Source organism: Athene noctua, chromosome 12 (genome assembly GCF_965140245.1).
Source record: "Athene noctua chromosome 12, bAthNoc1.hap1.1, whole genome shotgun sequence".
In the NCBI taxonomy this organism is placed as follows: Eukaryota; Metazoa; Chordata; class Aves; order Strigiformes; family Strigidae; genus Athene; species Athene noctua.
The window spans coordinates 19,904,360-19,925,649 of record NC_134048.1 but is presented as its reverse complement, the minus strand read 5'-3'; the positions used below and the strand labels follow the sequence as shown (position 1 = coordinate 19,925,649).

The 21,290-nt window shown below is 38.2% G+C and overlaps 1 protein-coding gene across 1 annotated transcript in view; it reads left to right on the top strand.

The window, feature by feature from the left end:
• Nucleotides 1–21,290, top strand: part of SPOCK1 (SPARC (osteonectin), cwcv and kazal like domains proteoglycan 1) — a 317,830-nt gene that overhangs the window by 105,781 nt on the left and 190,759 nt on the right. The window contains exon 3 of the mRNA XM_074916102.1: nucleotides 897–942. Coding sequence (XP_074772203.1) covers nucleotides 897–942 — 46 coding nt within the window. The remainder of the gene's footprint in view (nucleotides 1–896; nucleotides 943–21,290) is intronic.

Sequence of the window (21,290 nt, the reverse complement as noted above, 5' to 3'; positions counted from 1 at the left end):
TTATCGCCTCCTCCCAAAGAGGACACAAGCGAGATATACAGAATAAGCTGAAACTAAATGTAACAGTTGGGCTTGAATCTCAGTTCTTCAGGACTAGGGTTGATGGCACTCTGAAGCGGGGGAAACTTTGCCTTCAGATAAATATTTGCTGAGTACATAGAGTACAAATCGATCCAACACAGAAGAGTTTTCCATTCTTTCTGCAGAGAGACTCGTTTGCAACAGAATAATCACTTGGCCAAGCCCTCTGATGCTCTTGCCCTCTCCTTTTAAAGTCCAATCAGAATTATATAAAAGAGAACCACAAGACTCAGAGCAGAATAATAACTTTACATCAGATTTAAGAAGATTTTTTAAATTGTGGGAAAAGTGACAAAAGTATTTAATGCAAGTTCTCCTGCATGTTACTGCACTTTAAATATAATGCTTATGATATTATTGCTGTACATTTACAGTGATGTGGTTTACATCTGTCCAAATGAGTATAAGTATTTTTGGATTTACTTTGCTGACCTTTTGCCACAACACGATGATGTGGATCATGTTACGTTATCTGAACAGTATGCTCTTATCTCTGTTAGCAAAAGTTGGAGACTGATATGAAATAATAGAGAGTTACCAGAAAATATTTAATAATAGGCATACTTTGAAAAACAGTTCAGAATTAAAACTGAGAAAAGGCGCTGAATCCAAGGAATTTTTTTGTCTTTGATTTCTAACATGCATTTACTACTCTTTAGGACACAACTTGTTGATAGTCTTATCTGATTTGCACTAAAAATGTTAGGATCAAAAGATGAGTTGATTCATTTGTAGCTTAGTAATGTAAAATTATACCGAAAAGCCTGATTATATTTTTCCTGAGTTTCCTTTTTTTTTTTTCCCTTCCCATTTAGGATGATTATTTCAGAAACTGGAATCCAAACAAGCCTTTTGATCAAGGTAAAGCCAGTACACATTTTGTGGTTGTCTTCTGCTATTTTGTGATAATACTTTATGCCTTTCTTCCACTGATGTTCCATGCATTAGCGAAGAGCTATATTCATACTTCCATGTCATTCCCAGTTTAGTCACAGTTTGAGGTGGTTTATGTATAAGTGTTTGACTCACCTCTGTATTTTTCAGCCATTATTTTTAATCCTCATCCACTCCATAATATATTCAATAATTATATATATGCTTAGAAAAATTCTCTGTAACCATCAATCGTGGTCTAACATGCAATTTAAAACCGGTATCTTCACATATGTTTTGGTTTTTATTAAAAACTTGGCGAAATGAATGCTATAAATGTAATTACTGCATTTGCTAACCCTTAAGGGGCCAGTTCTTTGAAGCCCGTTGTAATGTATGAATTTAAGCCCTGTTTTCCAAAGAAATGCCTGTTCTATGTATGCCGCTGATTCAGATACGGGTTCTGTAAATCACACTTTACGTTTTGTCTTGGTGAGTTGTTCAGTTATGGCAGTACTTCAACAATTTCCAGGCCAGCCACCAAACGATGGGAAAAAAACAATAAAAAATATTCTAATTGTTGTGTCTAGGATAGTACTGGAAACAGCCATGCCAGGAAAAAGAACTTCAAATTGACAATTTAAAAGAGATCTCGGATAACAACTCCCCATCAAGCATTCTGTGCTTGGCATTCATAGCTAGCAACAGAGTTTACAGATGGGATGGAAAGAGACATTCAGTCTAAATACCACGGATGAACGTTGCTGCAAACACTAGTAGCCCTACTGTTGCTAGGTGTGATGGGTTGTATTTGATACTAAATGTCTCACCAGTAAAAACCACTGTGTGCAAAGGAATCTCAGCTGTCTCTCCTCTGAAAGACAGATACAAAAGTCGTGCAAGCTGATAGCATGCCATAATTCTGTCCGTAAAATCAGAATATTGTACTTTAACTTGGCTATTTGTTATATTTGTCACTCTGACACTAAGATTCTGTAACAATCCATACCAAAGCACCCTCAAATAGTAGACTATGAAACCGCTTGGGTCTTATGTTTCATTATTTCTTAAAGCTTTCTAGAATGTATTTTTTTCAGCACAAATGTCAAAAATTACATTTTGCACAGCTTCTTTTCATTTGGTAGAACCAGTTATCAGCTCTTTGATTTGTGGAGGGTAACACCACACAGTATAAAGTGCAGGTCGGTTAGCTTCCCTGTTTGCCTTTTGACAGTTGTTCATTTTTCCTGTTTGTAATGTTCAGTGAAGCTCATATAACTCCTCCTTGAGAACATATACGAGGCAGGGATATTACAGCTGTAAAATCACAGGTAGATGGTAGACTTTTTCCATTGCTTAAGGCATTTTTAGGATCCTGGATTTCTTTGACCAGGTTTAGTTCATTATTCAACATCATGTCTCTGAAATTGCAGAACACCAGTGTCCTAGAATTCTTTTCAATGTGGTATTCTATCATTTAGAAAGGAATGATCCTGTACGTGGTAAATACACTACAAATGAATTTCAGTCATGTAGATCCATTGCACAGTCCTCCTCTCTTGTGGATCCTGTGGTTAAAGTTAAGGGGCATTCAGATACGATGTGAGATTTCCTTTGCCCTTCAGAATGTGAAGTGTCTATCTGGATATATAATTGCTGTGGTTTTACATTCAGAAATGGTATTACTGCAAGCAAATTGATTAGGCAAATTATTGAGCAGGCAGGTAGCCTTTTTTTTTTTTAAAATGTTCACAGTGGGGTACACAGAAGGAAACAACCATTTGTAATGTACATGGCCTTCTCCAAGCATGACTTGTGTCTGGTGTCATGAAGATTTAACCAGTGGATAATGATGAAAAAATATTAGATAATATTTTTTGCATAATTGCAGGAGGTGCCCAATAGTTTAGTTAGTTACTAATTTTTTAATAAATGCTTAAAAAAAAGTCAAGTCCTGTTACAGAAAAACATTTTTATGCCTCTGAAAATCAACTAGTATGAAATTATAGTTGTGAATCATACCACAGATGAGAAGAGAGTGAGTCAGTTAAGAAGGAGAAGGAAAGGCACAAACAAATGACTAAAGGGGTAACTAGATAAATGATCGGCCAGTGGGTAAGACAAGACAAAACCACAATGCTTTCTTTATTCACTTTCAGTATGAGCTTTGGCAGTCATTTAGTTTACAAACAGGAGTCATAAAAGGGACCAGATTTGCTGGTGAGAGGTTTGAATCTTCAAAATTACTAAAGTGTTTAAGATGATGATACCCATTCAAAGTCTCTGAAGGTGCTTTTGAAAATTTCACTTTACATCTATTTCTATATTTCATTGCCAAACATGTTCCTTGTACTGTCTGTAGGTAGCTTGCAGGAGTATCGCTGGGGGCTTACATATGTTAGAGCTGAAGGGTGTAGATTCTGTCTTTATGGAAATGGAACTTCAGTGTCAAAGGAAAGGGAAATATGATGTTTTTGTCAAGGCATATATCCACAGAGATTTTCAAAAGCGTTTGAGGGATTTAGGTTTACAAATCCTATTGACTTCAAATGGAACTTACTCTCCTACCACTTTCAGAGGCCTTGTGACCCTCTTGTCTTCCCAAGAGGAAAAACAAAAAAGTAAATCCTGGCAAAATATTGCAAAAAGATTTTGAACTGACATGCTTTAAAACAGTCTTGTTTGTTGTGTTACTGAGATGTCTGACTCTGGGCAAAACCACAAATCGTTTTAGAGAATCTAAAATCACACACGGATACCTTGAAGCGATACAAACGGTTGTACATCTGTTAAAGATTCCTGTCTCTTTACAAAGAAAAGGATCATTTTTCTTTTACTTTAATATTTCTCCAAGACTATGGATAGTCTGTTGTCAAAAAGTAGAATGCAGACTAGGCAGTGCAGTCTGAACATGATACCTCTGCCTTGCACAGAGATCCCTGCACTGCTTTTGTCTCATTTAAATCTTACAAATGGATTTTATTTGGCCAGTAGGTCATTCTTTTTGACAAAGAGGTCACTACTCTTGCCCGTGGTAAAATTCACCCTGACTAGAATGCTAAAATAGCCACTCGTACCTTTCTAAAGAGATATCTTACACCAAAAAATTACCTTTGAAAACTGTTGCTTGGTTTAGTTACATATACATGAAGCGTGTGAGTCTTTAGCCACTGATGTACATGTTGTCACCCAAAAAATGAAGAGAAATCACAATGGATTGCTGCTTTGGTCCTTATGAATCAGATGCTGGCAAGACTAATCCTTAGTTCGTATTTACATATAGACATATATCTGTGTGTGAATGTGTATATACTACATACACATGTATATAGAGAGAGTACCATTTTAATAGGGAGTTCTGAGACCAAGGAAGGAGTGTTTGCTTTCTCTTTTCCAAGTGTTTTCCAACACAGGTTTATTTTTTGTTGTTTTCCAGACAGAGAAAAAAGAATAGTCAGAAGAATTTGTTCTAGACCTTTTATGTGGTATAAGCTACAAGAAAATTGTTTAATCTGTCTTTAGTCTTTACTTCTCCACCTTCCCTGCCCTGACATTTTTTTTCCATGTTGTTCCTTTTGACTTTGGGGTGATTAAATGCCCCTTATACTCCTGTATGATTTTGGAGATAGAAAAACTTTTATTTTGTATTCTTTAGGGTTGTTCTATCCAGAGAGCCTGTGCAGACCCTGTGGTGAGGACCCCTAGCTTGCTCCTGTGAACTCAGTAGCAGCTCTGTGTTCTCACCACACAATTGTTATTTTCAGAGATATCCCAAAGTCAGATTTTTAACCTCACAAAGCCAAGGTTCTTCCTACAGTGACTGCAGAGAAAAAACTTCTCCAGTAGGTGAGTGAAAGCAGATGACGGCCCCTCTCCCTGGGTTATATGGGAAATCTGAGTCTAGTATCACTAAACTAAGGCTAACTTGTGTGAATACCCACTCTTTGGGGCAGATTTACAAGTTTTTAAATGTTTAAAATCTATTTCTCAAGTCTAAATCTAAAATCATCTTTCAGTATTCTAATTGTGAAGGCTTTCTATGGAAGCCAGACTATGGAAGCACGATGAAAGAGCTGGAAGGGCAGGGTTTAGAAGTAACTGAGGTGGCCAGCACCTGCCAGAAGTGGTCTCGCAAAGGCAGCTGGAGGATTCAGTGTGCTTTACAGATTTAAAAACCAGCAGTAGTCAGAGGTTTTGAAAATGAGCAGAGTTCTGCTTCTAGGCTTGTACTTCATTTGCATCTTATAAAGAAGTCTGCTGGGTCCAACCAACTATATTCTTTTCTAAAAAAATAAGAGCTAGCTTTATTCAGCAGATTGAATTATTTAATTATGCTTTTAAAAACAATAGCAGTGTAATCAAGCTGTCTGCTTTCTGCTTTTAACGCAAAGAGAAATACCTGCATGTACATCTCAGAAATGTACCTTGTTTTGTCAAATAGTACACAACTCTCACTGAAACAACCCCTTGAGTCACACGAGGTATCTTTGCATAACATGCCTTTTCAAGGGAAGTCAACTTGAATGGTTCAAGCTGTGTCTTGGAGGGTACTTGAATGATCAGAATTTATTTTTAGCCTAGCTACCAGCCCAGCTTTTTATTCATGTTGAACCCAGGAGAAACCAAGAGAAAGGTGAGCATCTTACTAACTGAACCAAGCTAACGAGGCATTGGGACAGGGGAAGGCAAGAGAGCGTATGGCCTGAAAATGATTGCTAATCATTAATATTGAACTCAATTCTGTCAGAGTTGCAGAAGGCAGGAAGCAGAAGAATGGAAGGGGCAGGTTAGTCAGGATTTTAAAATATGAATCAAAGGGCTGTTTTTTTTTTTTTTTCTGACAAGGTCGTTTGAGAGTTCTGAAGGAGCTTGACAGCTAACTTGACATACATTCCTAGTGTTCTCCATCTACATTGGAGAAAGAAAAGAGGGAATCAGGGAGAAAGTTTAGTATAACATTCTCAAGTCAGAGATTTTGTTATGGTAATTAAACGTGTCTGACATTCTGTACCTATTCAGGCTTGCTAGAAAATTGACTCATTAAGACTTTATGTATTATTATAAATGAAAACTGTTAAATAAAAAAAGTTTGTTATTGAAAAATTCTGCTAAAAGCCACCTCTCAATAGCTGTCGTAAATTCTTGTACAGACAAATAGATGATATTTTTTTTATAAGATGCACAAATAACGGTACGTTTTGTTAGACTTAAAGGTGCTGGAAACGGTTTGGAATGGTGTTCAATTCTCTTGCCATATGGCTTTTTTTAAAGCATCGTTACCCAGAACATAGGAACCGTGTCAGTAATGGGATGCACTTTGTACTGAAAATACAAAAGTGTTGAATCCAAAAATGTTTAGACCATTGAGCTGCCATTATTATTAACTAGGACACAGTAAGAGGGGGAAAAAACTTGATACTGTTGTAGTGCTGAACTTTTTCCCAGTTCTGTGCCTAAAACCATCCACTGAACTGTAGAATTGCCTGTTCGAGTAGGTGCAAATCTCACCCTTTCCATTTTGATTGTGACACAGTCAGTTGATTGCCGTGGACTGAGCAGACCTGAGTCTCCTACCTTGACCTTGCCTCCTGCACTGAGGCAAAGGGACTGGCTAGAAACATGGTAAAATTTTACCCATTGCTGGTGATAGCAATCCCCGAGCTGCTGGCCTTCTCGGGAAGAGAAGCTACTGATCAGAAATAGTCTGAACTTTCCCCCTTGTCTTTCAGCCTTTGTATTTATTTTCATTGTCTTTATTCCCAATCCTCTTCCCTAGTAACTGAGAAGTCTGGACAGGGATATTATTTCTTAGGGCTTTCATTCTCTGCCTGGGGAGAGTGGGAAGTAAAAAAAACAAAACCAAAAACAAACAAACCCTCAAATCCTTCTTCCAGCATACTGTGTTAAAGTCTTCATCTGTCTGAATTGGACCTATCAATGACTGAGACTAATGTCAGACATGCTCACGTAGACTCGACTATCATTATTAATTACAGTCATGAACTCATATCATTTCAAAGAATTCCCCTAGAGCACTAATAAAAGTCTGAACTGGCAAAATACCCTCACTTTTGAAGAGGAAACACTGCTTTTGAGTGGATTGTGGGCCTCTAGCATAGCATGGCCTATGACTTTCACAGTCTAGCAGCCCCATGGAAGTGAATTTGTCAAAATTAAAGCTTTATGTCTAGAGATAGATATATTGGTATTCATGCTTCCTCTCCTTCTGTGTTGAATTGTACCTATGTCTTTCCCATGTCTAATTGGCAAATCCAGACTCCAGAAATGGCCTCCTGCAGCTGTGCAGAATAAAGTTTGCCTAAAATTCATAAGCCTTCAGAAACAAAAAGGATGATAATGGGAAGCCTGTGATGCAGGATGAAAATCATAGAACCTGCAATTATTTTTGAACATGTAATTTTCTGTTAGCCCAGTTAAGATGTTCTTTCAGAAGAGCCTGAATAAATTCCTTTCAGACAGTTGTTTAGTACTGTACACATCTCTAGCCACAAATATATGTTAGTTTTATAATAAATGTTTTCTATTGCTGTGCCTCAGATGGCAGATTTCAATTGAATAACTTATTTTGCAATTTATTTTTTGACTGTGGTTGAATTAGTTTTAGAGGCTTATTCATAGGACAACTGCACATGAATTATGTTTGTAAATCTTCAGTAAATCAGTACAATTTTAAAACATGCTAACTGAATCAACAGAAAACAATAGCTAGGATGTGGCACATGAAGTATACTATCTTCCATCAAATGCATTTCAAGCACATATGGTTGCTCATATTCTCCAAACAGGTGCATGCGGTTCTCTTCGTGTGCTAGAAGCATATTAAATTTCTTCCAAGCTTGTAAGGAACCAATTTTTGTCATTAAATATGACATCAGAAGTGACAGAGTTGGGGTCCCTGTCTGTGATTGTATTATGGCTGATGTGCTTTGAACTAAGACAATGATCGATAGGTTGCTTGTCTAGTATTTTATTAGTACTTGGGGAACACTTGTTAGTTTTGTCAATAATGGTGCTGGCTTTCTTTTAATACCTCTTACTTCACTGACTGAAGCAGACATGATTTTTAAATGGAAATTCATGCCTCCCCATGCTCATCCAGCTCCTAAATATATTTTGGGGAACATCACAGGGCCCAACCCTGCTCTCGTTGACATCACTTAGTGAGCAGGGGTCTCCTTCCCTTTGCCTCAGTTCCGTATATAGGAGTTCATTTTTGGAAACCTCCTTAAACTTCTAAAAATGAAGTGTGTTCAGAAAATACATACCTGCAAAGCATCCTTCCTTATTTGCAGTTAGAGACACCCCAGTGTATTATTCAAACTCGCTGTTTCAGTTTGTCTTCTGATTTAACAAGGCCAAACCAATCGGGGGTAAAATCTCCACCTTTGAAATATTATTTGACTTAAATATGGGATGGTGTAGCATTAGATTTATACTGCATGTCAAAGTGATTTTTAAATCACTAGCCAGTCAGAAGAGTAATTTACACAGTGTTTAAACATGTTGATATGCTTGTGAGTTAATAGGTGATTACTGTCATTTGATTCCAATTGAAAAAACAGGAACTCCTGTGGAGAATGAAAGTAGAAGGCAGAGTGACAATGGCCACAAAAAGGTATAATGCAGAATTTTTAGGACGAGAAGAACATCAAAGTAAAGACAAATTATTTCAAAATCAGATTTAAGTAAAATTACAATTGGCAAGGCAGAAATTAGAGGAAGGAACATGAAGATAATTGGCATATCCTCAGTATAGAGGGCACAAACAGCAATTACCCAAAAGCCTAGAGCCTGGTTAATGATAAGGTTCTTAGTGACTGCAGTGGCCAGAAGTTACATAAAGGAAGTGCAGCTAGGTTGAACTCTTAAGGGAGTGCAAACATTAGCCCCAAACTCAGAAAGGCAAGTGTAAAATAAGGTGTTTGGGCAAGGATTTAAGGATAACAATGTTTTACAAGTGTATTACGAGGAAAAGAAGAATCAAGAAAAAACACGGCTCACTGCTCAGTGGAGATGCTTATATAAAAACATTGCTGAGACCAAAGATTGTTTTTGTTTGGCTTTCACTTAAAAGATCAGCTATGACCAGGTGGCTATCGTAGTTAGTATCTTCATCTGAAGCATATGATTCTGGATTAGGGAAAGAATAGGCCTGAGTAAATTATAGATTGCAAATTGCCTGAAATTGATATAAAGATTAAATGAATTGGCTGAAATAATTTAAAGATACTAGAAGTTATCTTTCAAAATTTATGAAATTATAGAAGATTGGGAAAGCACACGCAACATGCGTATTTTTTTAAAGTTTAGAAAAAGGAAGAAAATAGAAAACTATATCCTGTGAGTTGAAACTGAAATCCTGAAAAAAATATACTGGAATAAATATTAAAGCAAATAGTTGTTAGCATCGAGAAGATAAGGGGATGAATAAAGCTGGTATGGATGTCAAACTAAACTAATTTTCTTCTGTGACATTTACAGGCCTTGAGACTCAGGGATAAGCTTGCAGTATCACGTATCTTGACTTTAATAAGGCTTTTGACATTGGCTAACATTACTGTCTTATAAGCAAGTTAAAGAAATATTGTCTAAAAGAAATAATTATGAGCTGGGTACAAAATCAGTTGGAAAACTACATTCTGGTAGTAGCTGTCAACGGTTCAACTTCAGGCTGGGAGGATAAACTGAGTAGGGTTCCCCTGTGATCTATTTTGGTCCAGTCTTATTCACCATTTTCATAAAATTGTGGATGTTGAAATTAGTATGCTTATTAAATGTAACACAGCAATAAAATTCACAGTCTCTTAAGAAGTTTAAGAAATGGTCTGAAAACAAAGTCTGGGCAGATGCAAAGTTGTTAGGTAAGAATAATCATGTGCACAAAACGGGATGAAAAACAATTGGATAGTAATAAATTCAGAGAAAAAGGGTAGGGGATTACAGTGGATTACAAATAGAACATGAGTCAACAATGTCATTCTGTTGCGAAAAAGGCAAATGTTGCACTGGCATATATAACTGTGAGTAATCCTTCAGCTCTAGTCAGCGCCAGGAAGACCTTGGCTGGAATACCTTGTCCAGATTTGAGTACCCGGCTTCTAGAATAGTATGAACCAACTGGAAAAGAACCCAGAGAAAAGTAACAGATATGATCAGAGCTGCAGAAAATACACTCTGTGGAGAAAGACTGAAAGAGGGGAGCGCCTCCTCTGTGGAGAGAAAACAAACAAAACAATGCACAAATCCTATTTTTAAATATATAAAATTAACTGCAAAGCAGAGGAATTGTTCTGCGTCCGTTGTGGATACAACAGGGAGCAATATGTTTACATTGCAGCAAAGGAGATTAATTTTAGCCTTTGTGATGACAGCAGTACTTAAGCATTGGGAGAGATATTTTAAAGAGGATGTAGAGTCTCCGTCTCTGAAGGTGTTCTGAAATGTGTTAGATAAATGTCTTGCAGATAATGACACATTGATAGCTGATCTAGCGATGGAGAAGGGAAATAGAATCAGCATCCTTCCCAGAACTGCCATTCTAGCACTGCGATTCTCTGATTGTATTTTGATTAATGGAAACTAGCTAATTTCATTGAAAGCACAGCAGAAGTGCTGAAGAAGGTATTTCTTAAAATAGATTTCCAGTCAAAGCAAAGAAGGGAAAATAAATGAATCGGTATCCTTGACAGACATTTTGGCACCACCTGAAAAAATACAGGTTCTCATTTGATGGGAGTGATGCGCATAAACTTCCAGATAGATACTAACCGTGGTTGTCACGGGCTTGCAAACCTCCCTGAATGTAAATGGGGACTGACAAAAGGCAGCCCATTTTCTCTGCTTCTCCTTACCTCGCCTACTTTCTAATACAGAGTCAAGAGAACTTCCTATGGACGTTTTGGTACTTGGATATTAGTGGGGGTTTTTTGTCTAGGCAGGAATAAAGGTCATGATCTAACCCTAAGGTTAAACATTTGGATGAAAATCAGTTCTCTTTCAATTCATTAGATGAAACATGACAGTGAATGTGTATTTAGCAATTAAATCTCCTTCTGCTGTAAACCCAAGTGCCCAGGTCATTGAACCACTGACTGAATTACAGCTATATTTCTCCCTGTTTTTAGTGCTTCAGATTAAACATATTTGCATAAAAGAGTATTATTTCTGCTCTAATCTGATTGCTTTCATTCTAGCTTTTCAATCCTTGGTGATTTGGAAAGTTATTTTAAACTACAAAATGGCGCTAAGCAATACACAGAGAGATGAATAAAAAAAAAAGTTTTCATCTGTATTCTGGTGGTGTTCTGCACTAAAAAGTTCCCTAATTATAGTATGTTGAAATAGTATCAGCGTTGTTTAGTCATTTAATCGTGTTCTGTCTTTTCTCTCTGCGTCCTCTTGTTGCCATGTATCGGTGGACCTTGCCATCGATACGTGTCTGTGTCATCAGATACTGCCCAACAGCTTGCTTTCAAGGTCTTGTTGACTTTATGTAGGGACAGGAAAGCTGTATGTGAAGACCAGAGTTTGACTTCCACTGTCCTTCTCAAAACCTCTGTTTGTGGATTTGATCTGTTTTATTTAGGGGAGATTAAGTAAGCAGCATTGTTGTCTTATGTATGTGCATCCTTGCAGTGGCTCTTTAGCCGTACGAGAGGGATGTGTACAGATGAAGCGCTGCCCCAAAATCTGGAGCTATCATATTTACTTTAACCACGAGGCAAGACAGTAGAATCAAATCTGTTAGTATAAGTAGGTTGTGTTCCTGGCATAGCTTTAATTTATAAGCTGAGCAATTGAATCATTTAGTCCCTCACTAATCTTACGCTTAACAACAGATAAACAGAACTCCGAGAAATGGATGTACAGATAAGCAATCCTAGGGATCATTGCACATTACAGCAACCTTTAGTGCAGTGTGAGTAAGCATTATTGTAATTATTTTAATGTGATACCCCAATGTGTTCGTGGAGTTTCTCCTTTCTTTTAATTGCTGGGAGTTTAAAAAATATCAGAAAATGCATGTTGTATTCTCTAAGAGTAAATACATCCTTGCTGTGAAGGCTCCAGCATCTAAGCCTGTATCTCTGTTTGGTGGGAACCTTTGTAACAACCTTTCATATTTAAAACCAACCAATGAAAAATGACTGATGCAGACTGTAGATGCCTGCAAAACTGAGAAAGGGAAGAACCCTTGCTTTTCATAATGTTAAATCCAAATAACTTGGAAAAAGTATGTCCACTTCTCTCTCAGTAGACCATAAAGCTACCTAAACAATCGGTAAGTAGTAAAAATAAGTAGCTGTTATTTGTCAATTCTGTTCTAAACTCTAGCACTATACAGTTACAGTATATTCACTCTAACCCATAGGACCTATTTATCCTCAAAATCCAGATTATATTTAGCTATCTCAAAGGGGAGCATGATGCAATAATTGTGTACTAATTCAGTAAGCAACATTTCAATTTTTTATTTTATCAGTTATCACCAACTTGCATCCTGAACATTAATGGCAGAACTGCAAAATATCCGTTCTTCTGTAGGTGCCAATGCATTTGTTTCTCTCCCTCCCTCCTGGTTTTTCTGCAGTTTGTCTGACATACGAGTGTGTCGTGGTTTAAGCCTAGCCAGCAACGGAGCACCACGCAGCCGCTTACTTGCTCCTCCCCGCTCCCTGTGGGATAGGGAGGAAAACTTAAAAAAAAGTAAAACTTGTGGATTAAGAACAATTTAATAAATCAAATATAATAATAACAATAAGAAAAAAGTAATAATAGCAATGAAAAGCAATATAATTAAAAAAATAATAGAAATATAATAAAACCCAAGAGAAGACAAGTGAAGCACAATGCACTTGCACACCATGCACTGACTGATGCCTGAGCAGCGATTCACTCTCCCAGCCAGCTCCCCCCAGTTTATACACTGAGCCTCACATCCCATAATGTGGAACATCCCTTTGGCCAGCTCGGGTCAGCTCTCCTGGCCATGCTCCCTCCCAGCTTCTCGTTCACCCCCTCGCTGGCAGAGCGTGGGGAACGGAGAAGTCCTTGATTTAGGATAAGCGCTACTTAGCAACAACTAAACCATCAGTGTGTTATCAACATTATTCTCACACTAAATCCAAAACACAGCACCCTACCAGCTACTAGGAAGGAAATTAACTCTGTCCCAGCCAGAACTAGGACAGCATGCTACAAGAGTCACATGATGATACTCTGCAGTATGCCCTTAGAAAGGCTTTGTATTTCTATTTTATTTTTTTTCAAGTAGCAGTGCTCTTTTTAAATTTAAACTTCCCAGCAGCCCTTCACTGGGGTGAATAGCCACAGCAAATATCCAGCAGATAGCCATTTGTACAACCCAAAGCCAAATGCTCTTATTCACCCTCCAGGTTGTCTTTGTTAACTGTTCCACAGTTGCTTACTTAAGTAAGCTCAAGTGACTTCAGTAACCTTGAGTGTTTAAAAATCTGTGCTTAATTATGCGAGAGTTTTCCTAAATCTTGGGAGATTCTCAGATTGCTGACATAAAAATGCAAGGTTAAAAAAAGTGCTTATCTCCAGCAATACTGAGACTGTCTGGTCCTTCTGCATGCAGTATGTATGCATCAAGGAGACGACTGCTGCTTCTAACCCTTCAAATTGCACATTTTGCATCAGTGTCAGCTAAATATTTTTTTTTTTTTTCCTAGCATGGTAAGAAAACATCCTCTCTATCTGAATGTCCACTTGGGCTGGCAGCTTTTACAGGTCAAACCATTTGAAGTATCGAAGTAAAACCATGAAAAGCTGTGTTCAAGGAAAGCCATGAAAAGCAACAAGTCTGTTTGAAAAATACCAGCAGGACCTTAACCTGGATGATACATTTTAGTATCAGAAACATAAATATATTTGTCTTGATAGTTTAGAGCATAAAGATCATGAGTTATTACTTTTCATCTTTAGATACTTCCTCAATAGAATACCTAAATATGCCATTGCTACTTGCTGAGTATAGGCTGTGCTTGGTTGTTCTCACTCCTAATTGCCTAACTTTATTCCCAGCTTCATCATTATTCTGTTGCAAGAAATGTGACTTGATATTTAGACAAACATTTTTCATTTTCTTTATGTTTCTCCTTCTGAGCTGCTTTTTCATAATGTGGTGCTTCTAGTGTATTTTCCTGCTCAGGACTGTGCCAATAACGTTTTTCCAATGCCTATAAATAAATTAAGTATACTGTGGTTTGAAAGAGAAATTGCTATCAGCTGGTGTTCCACTACCTACAAAACATTTTATCTTCTTTCAGTTTCCATTACTTTGCTTTCCCTTGACTTTGTATAGGAAGTCATATTCCCTGTTAGCGTCATGTGGTGCATTTGTGTGTCGCATGCTTGATGTATGGAACTATTGCAAACACCTAGTGCAGATAGCTCCACTTTTGAAATTGCGTTGACGATGAACTTTTTGACAGATGGAGCTGTTGATACGATTTGGAAGTAGGCCTGTTTGTATCAGTCAGTCAGGTACTCCATTTTTTGAAATGGAAAAAAAAAATAAAGGTTTGAGATGAAAGAGAGAGACACCACTCATCTAGTGGAAGCACCAAAAGGAGGAATGCACTTGAGAATGCATTTCTGTATAGAAACAACATATAACGATACAACAAATAAATTCCTTTTCACAGGCTGCACTTTTAAGCAACTATGTTCTGTTTAACTTCATCTCATCTTCAGTTACCTGAAAACCAGATGCCTAGCCTGAGGTAGCTGTCCTTTTTGTCCTTGTAGCAGACACTGAAATAACTGGATTAGGAAGCCACCTTGAGGTCTAGCGAAGACTAATTGACTTTCAGAAGGCTAAAGTTAGATGGAATCAGACATTGCACAGATCCTGTCCAGGAAAGCAAGATGCATATGAGGACATCTAGACATTGTGATCTCAGCTTCCTCAGAGAAGAGGTCAAAAGCACCATGGTGGTTAAATTTGAGCATTCTGTCCGTGTTTTGAAGGTTAAATTGAGTGAATTTTGTGCTTGAAACTACCCTGTGTTTTGCGGAAGAGATGGTGCAGTCCAGGAGAGAAGTTATGCAGGTTATTGTTGCCGTTCATTATGTGATCTCCCTTTTTTGCGGGAGGGATGCTGCTGTCCAGAAGCACTGAGTGTAGCAGTACCGACTGTGCTGTGTGTAGTCTTGGTGCAGGGTCCTCGAATCTTTTCAGTTTCCTGCATTCCCCCATTCTTCTGGCTTCCCTCCAGAGTCTCTTCCCTGTGAGTCTCCCTTAGTTATAGGATGGGACGGACAACACCTCCTTAGTGACTGGTCTGGTTTTGGATGTGCTGTTGCCCTTGTTGGTGCCCACAGTGTGCTCGTTCAGGACATTTCTGATTATGCTTACACTTGCTAATCAGTGGATTGTTCGCATGGTTTCCTTGTGCACACATTCAAGGTCCGTTCTGTTGGTTGGTACAAGAGATGGGTCACACGTTGTCTACTTTTGCTAAACAAAGGTAAAGTTCATAAGCTTGTACCAACAGCTATACTAATTAGACAGAACTCATGTTAGTTTATACACCAACACAAGATATTTCAAAATTCCTTCATCTGTGTTTTCTGAAACGTTAAAGAACAACAAATTCTGCCAGGCTTTCAAATGAAGAAGATAACTGAAAGGAAATGTGTGACATTAACCATGACAGCTGTCCCATACCAGCGGGATTCTCCTGGAACATGCTCCTCTAAGCATTTGTATCATCTTTGTGAAGGCCAGAGTGTTTGAAGATTACCCAGCTATGAATATGGTAAAGCGCCAGATAGTCAGTGGGGGGAAAAGTGTGTTGGGGTGAAGGCTGCAAGAGCTGGAAGTCTTTGATAGTGTCACTTTTACTGTTTTCCTTTGAGTTGGGAAGAGATGAGGAAGAAGCAGAGAGCTGAGAAGTGAAAATGAAGTATGCAGTAGGTGATGTTTAACACATTGAAAAAGAATCAGATAGTTTAATAATGGATTTTCTGTGTGACAGTCCTTTGACATAACTGACTTTTACCTGTCCATTAGTATGCTGTCTGCTTTGTCAATCTAGCAGAGAGGAAAGAGTCTTTTGCTTGCTTTTCTGAAAGAACTGGAATTCTGTGATCTCTATGCAGCTCTTAAATTAAAAATTATTGTTTTGAATTAAAATACTGTATCCAGAATTTCCAGACGTTAAGATATGAAGTTTTTATCTCGCTCCTATTTAGTATTCAGTGAAAGAAGGGATGGGGTTTCAGGAGGTTGCTGGAGCAAGGTAGAACAAGATGGAAATACTGCTTTCTGTGTGGTGGGGAGGCCAAGAAGAAAAGATTTAAAGGTATGTCTGGAGCAAAGGGGTTTTTTTATGAGAACACTTTTATTAATTTGGGGGATGTCTATGTTAAATTCTATTTTGGTATCTCCCTCCATGTGTTTGTCCAGTACATTGGCACAATAAGATGTTTCAAAAGTAAATTACTGAAAATTAAAGTTTGAAATACTCACAAGTGTGCTTTTTTGAAGGCACTGAATAATTATGAGGCCGTTCTTGCATGTAGGCAATTTCCTCAATGATAAGAACTCTTAGTTTGAGAAATTAATTTTCAGCATGCTGACTAAATGAAAAAGTTCGTTAAAATCTTTGTAACGTCTCTGGTAGGGAACTAATAACAATGTTTTTTTCTTGTATTTCAATTATGGTAGATGTGTATTAACTAGTATTTTAATAAAAATTAGTAGTAGCATTTATTTTCCATTGAGTAGCATGAATTTACATGTCATGTCTGAAACATAAAGAGCCTAGGGTGTGGATATGTGTAGTGAATGGATTTTATTTTAATGAATATAATATAATTGCCCTGTCTTGGCAATTAAAGTTGGGCATTAAATCTTAATTCATTAATTCCTTTGCATCCTTTTTTTCTTTGGGGAGAGCGGAGGAAGTACTAAAAATTCCTTTAAGCTTATAAAGCTGGAAGACGTGTATGACAAATAGATTTAAAACGGATTACTAAGAGGTAGAACACAAAGGCAGAATTACATCAGTGTCAAATTCTGCCCTCAGTTATGTGCAGGCTCCTTGGTGAATTTACAGTGATTTAAATTTAGCTTAGACTTGCATTACTTGGGTGGAAAATGCATGCTCATTGGGTATTGCTCTTTTTCAATCTTTCTGATATAAACCTGGCTACTGGGCATTTGTATCACGTGCGCTTTCCTGTCCGTATAGACATCATATATTATGAGAATAGTTGAGCAAATTTGGGCCAAATTAGCTTCCCCTTTTTAAACTTAACTGAATTGCTTACCTTGGCTTGCAGATTTAGCCCATTTCTCCTCTGCCAGATAAAAGTACAAAGGTACAAAAGCAGTGCTGATAATGTTGGTAGAAATATTGAAAATGTTTGAGGGATTAGGAAGCCACCTTCTCATCTCCGGCTCTCCCTTAACACAGCAATCACAGCAGTGCCTCAGATCTCTTCATCGGTTCTGCCAGAGATGTACTTCTGTAGAGGGACCGGTACCCTGGTTGCCTTGTTGTCCCTCATGTGTGTGTGGGAATATTTATTTTAGCAGAATTGGACTAAGCTGGGGTTTATACGACAGTGTCTGAGGTATCTGGCCTCGTTCTTCAAATGTTTATGAACTATAAGACCATGGATTTCAAAGAAGTTTTAAAGTGACTAAAGCACATGAAACAGAAGGATATGCGTGCATCCCATTTTGTAGTTCTGCTTTTCGGTGCCGTTTTCCAGGGGATGACTTCATAGCAGAGACTGAAAAAATATCAGTAGTCCAACCATTAAAAGATGAGCATGTGACCAGATCTCTGACTTACAGTTTCCTAGCAAAGATGCCATAAATAAAGAATCTGCAGATCCAGAGGTAGTGATGAGCTCAGCATGATCCCAAAGTTTGACAGTCTTAGTTCTGTTCTTCTAAGTGCTGTCTGATGCTGTTATGTGCTGCGTCCTTCCACTGAAGCAATTTCACACCTCATCTGCTAGAGATGAAAATGGCAGGGAACAAACTATAAATCCAGCAAAATCTTAGTTTAGTAGATATATCATCCTATCAGAATCTTTCCACATAAATAATTAGTTCATCACTTCCTCAATCCACTAAACTTGCAAAGCTTTAGAAATGACACGGGGTGACGTTATCTCCAGAGACTCTCCAGGAGTTAGCTAATCCACCCCTTCCCCCAAGGCAGCATTAACCGTATCTGCATCATTCCTGACACTTATTCACTGTGTTCTTAAAGACCTTCAGCGCAGGACACTCCGCGCTCTCCCCCACAATTTATTCTGGTACTCTCCTCTAGTAGTCCTAACGATTAGAAATTTGTAACCTGAACTTTCCTTTTTTCAGTTCAGACTTTTGAATTGAAAACTTTTGTATTGTGTGCCACTGACATGACAAACGATTGGGTGCTACCTTAGATTTAGTGACCTATTCTTTATATGAAGGCACATTTCCCATCAGTGCTGTCCTCTTAACCACAGATGTGTTAGTTCTTCCTCACAGATCATTTCCTTGTCTTATTAGTCTCTCTCAAACTGATCAAAATGAGGCGTTTCAAACTCATGGCAGCAGATGCCAAGAAACCAAGTGTTTAGGAACTAGAAAGTCATCTGTGTATGATGGTACAGCTGTGTACATGCCTGTGAGTCTCTGTGTACGTGTGGAACAATTATACACATGTGGGCACGGAGGTGAAGGTGTTTGATGCGAAACCAGCAAACAGGCAGGATCGGAGGAGCCAGAATGATATGCAGGAGGATTTGAAACAGCACTTTTAGATTCTGTTCTTTCCAGTTAAGCTAGATAGTTTGAAAGAGATTCTTGTCACATCCTCCCAAGATATAAAAGTGCTAACACAGTTTCTCTCACGAAGAGTTGCAGATACGTTTTCCAGGGATCACGCCCGATGCTTTATGGCTCCCGGTTCCTCACTGCTAGTGCATCTGGACATTGGAGCCTCTGTGTGTTAAGATCTTAATCATGCAGTCCAGTGATAAAACTGGCACATGCAACTGGGACTGTAACACATTTAGGATATTATCAGGGCAGATAAACTACATCTGCAACTTTCTTCTTCCCCACCTTTTTCCCCCCATGTATTACTCAATGTGTTATGGGTCTGAAGAGGGTTGTACTCTGTTCCATGCCCTTGGACTTGTTGACTGCTGGCACTGTGGGGTTGGCAGAATTGCCAGAATCAAGACTTTGCCATGTACCTGAGCTTCTTTAAGCACCCCCCCAAAGGTCTACGATACCAAACCTAACTCTTCTGACTGCAAGCATGGGCAGGAGCTGTTCATTTGTCCTTCCTCTTCAATAGTTCCACCTTGGTTTGTGTGCTTTGAATGTGCAGAGAACTGAGATAGGATTTCATGTGTGCACCTTGCTGTAAAGCTCCAGGCGTGAAATTGGGGAAGGTTTTCCTAAGGTGGACTGGTAATTACTCAGACACATAACACATACCAGTCTAATAGAACGATCAGGCCAGTGGAATATTCTTACTGTTGAATATGACTGTTCATGTTTTATTTGACTGCTTTCGGATATTTGCATTCAGGTGCTTGGCCCAATACATGCATTTGAACAAAATAGGTTTGATCTTTCTTCAGTATAAACCTTTTTGCATGTAAAATGAAAGAAAACTTGGACATTTTTTTTCCTGCACTTCAGAATTTTCCTAGGATTGTGTCTTCCATAAATAACATAACCCAGTGTTTGTATTCCTTGTGCTCTTCACCAGAATCTCCATTTTTCAGTTTGAAACAAACGGTGTTTCCACATTGTTTGCAATAATTTCACCATCATTTCTTTAATCTGGTTAAATAATCCTTTAATCCATGCTCAGATGTTTTTACTGGTAGATGCCTATATTATGCTATGGTAGTGCAGGTAAGGTATGATTGATCAGTTTATCAAGTGACAGCTATTATTGGCCCATTAATTCTGGCTACATAGATCAGTAGAAGTACAGATTTTTTCACCTAGGGCCAGTGAATTTTTTTTAATAATATGGATTTAGAAGGTATTTATGCAAACAGAAAATTGAATCAGCATTATCATCAGTGCATTAAATTATGGCATTTTATTAGAGAATAATTCCTTTAGAATTTAACAGTATATATAGATAGGGGAAAAAAACAAAACCAAAACCAAACCAAACAAAAGCATGAGAATTACTAGGAAGAGTTTAGCATCTTTAAATTACATTTTGAACTTTAAAATATTGTGCATGCCCAAAGTCATTCCTTTTGCCTGCATGATATCACTCCTGTATGATTTATGCATGTTCAGTGTGCACACCTCTCCCTGAATCACTAGATGCTAGTGATGATTTAGCTTATGTGCTTTGATTTGTGCACTTTGAGATAGTATGGTCTCCTGGATCAAATCAAATCAGAAAAGGAAGGCAAAAATTCTTTGCTATATGGAGGGCTGACTTTTTGTGCGTAACAAACAAGTGAATCATTGATATGTCAAAGGAGAACTCTGTTACTTAAACCTGACTCTGAGCAGCAAGACTGTGATGGAAATTTCTGTGCCAAGCCACTCTTGCCTGAAGAGTCCAGTTCAGCTGCTGACTGGTGGAGGTAGTACAGTTCAGAAGAAGACGGGCTGTGCTGGGAATGCCACACTTTCCTGTACATCCCCTCTCCTCCATGGAATTTCCTCTCGATGGTTTGCACAAAGGTGCGATTGCACACCAGTTAGACACCCTTGGCACCGAAAGCTGTCTGTAAACTAGATGTCATAAAGTGAGCACAGTTTCCATTTTCCTGGAATAAAGGCATAAATGCACAATGCTTGATGGGAAAACCAGTCAAGTTTGGTCGATGGTTGTCTCGAGGGAGACCTTCCATGTGCAAGGGGCAAGCAAATGGGTGACTATATTGTTGTATACGTTGCTCTCCTCTGGATACAGCCAGAGGCTGCCTGAGAGTGTCCTCCCTCCAGTAACAGCAACCTGTGAGGAGAAGATGACTGGAAAGGTAAAAAAGTGGCAGAGCACTGGATCCAGTTCATCTCTGCCTTCAGGTACCCCAAACCTGTTAGCTTTGTGGAACAGGATCACCAATACTTAACACAAATCCCTAATGCATTGCAAACTCCTGTTTAGTTTATTTTTTATTATTATTTCTTTAACATTAATACCTCTTGTTGATGGTAGTCTGTTTGTTGTGTAGGAAATGATGTTTCCCATACATGGAAAGCACCTTAAACAAGTTAGGAACAAGCTAGAATCATGATATAAAGTCTGAATTTTGTTTCTAGTTGGATTGCTTCTCTGTTGCTCTGTTTT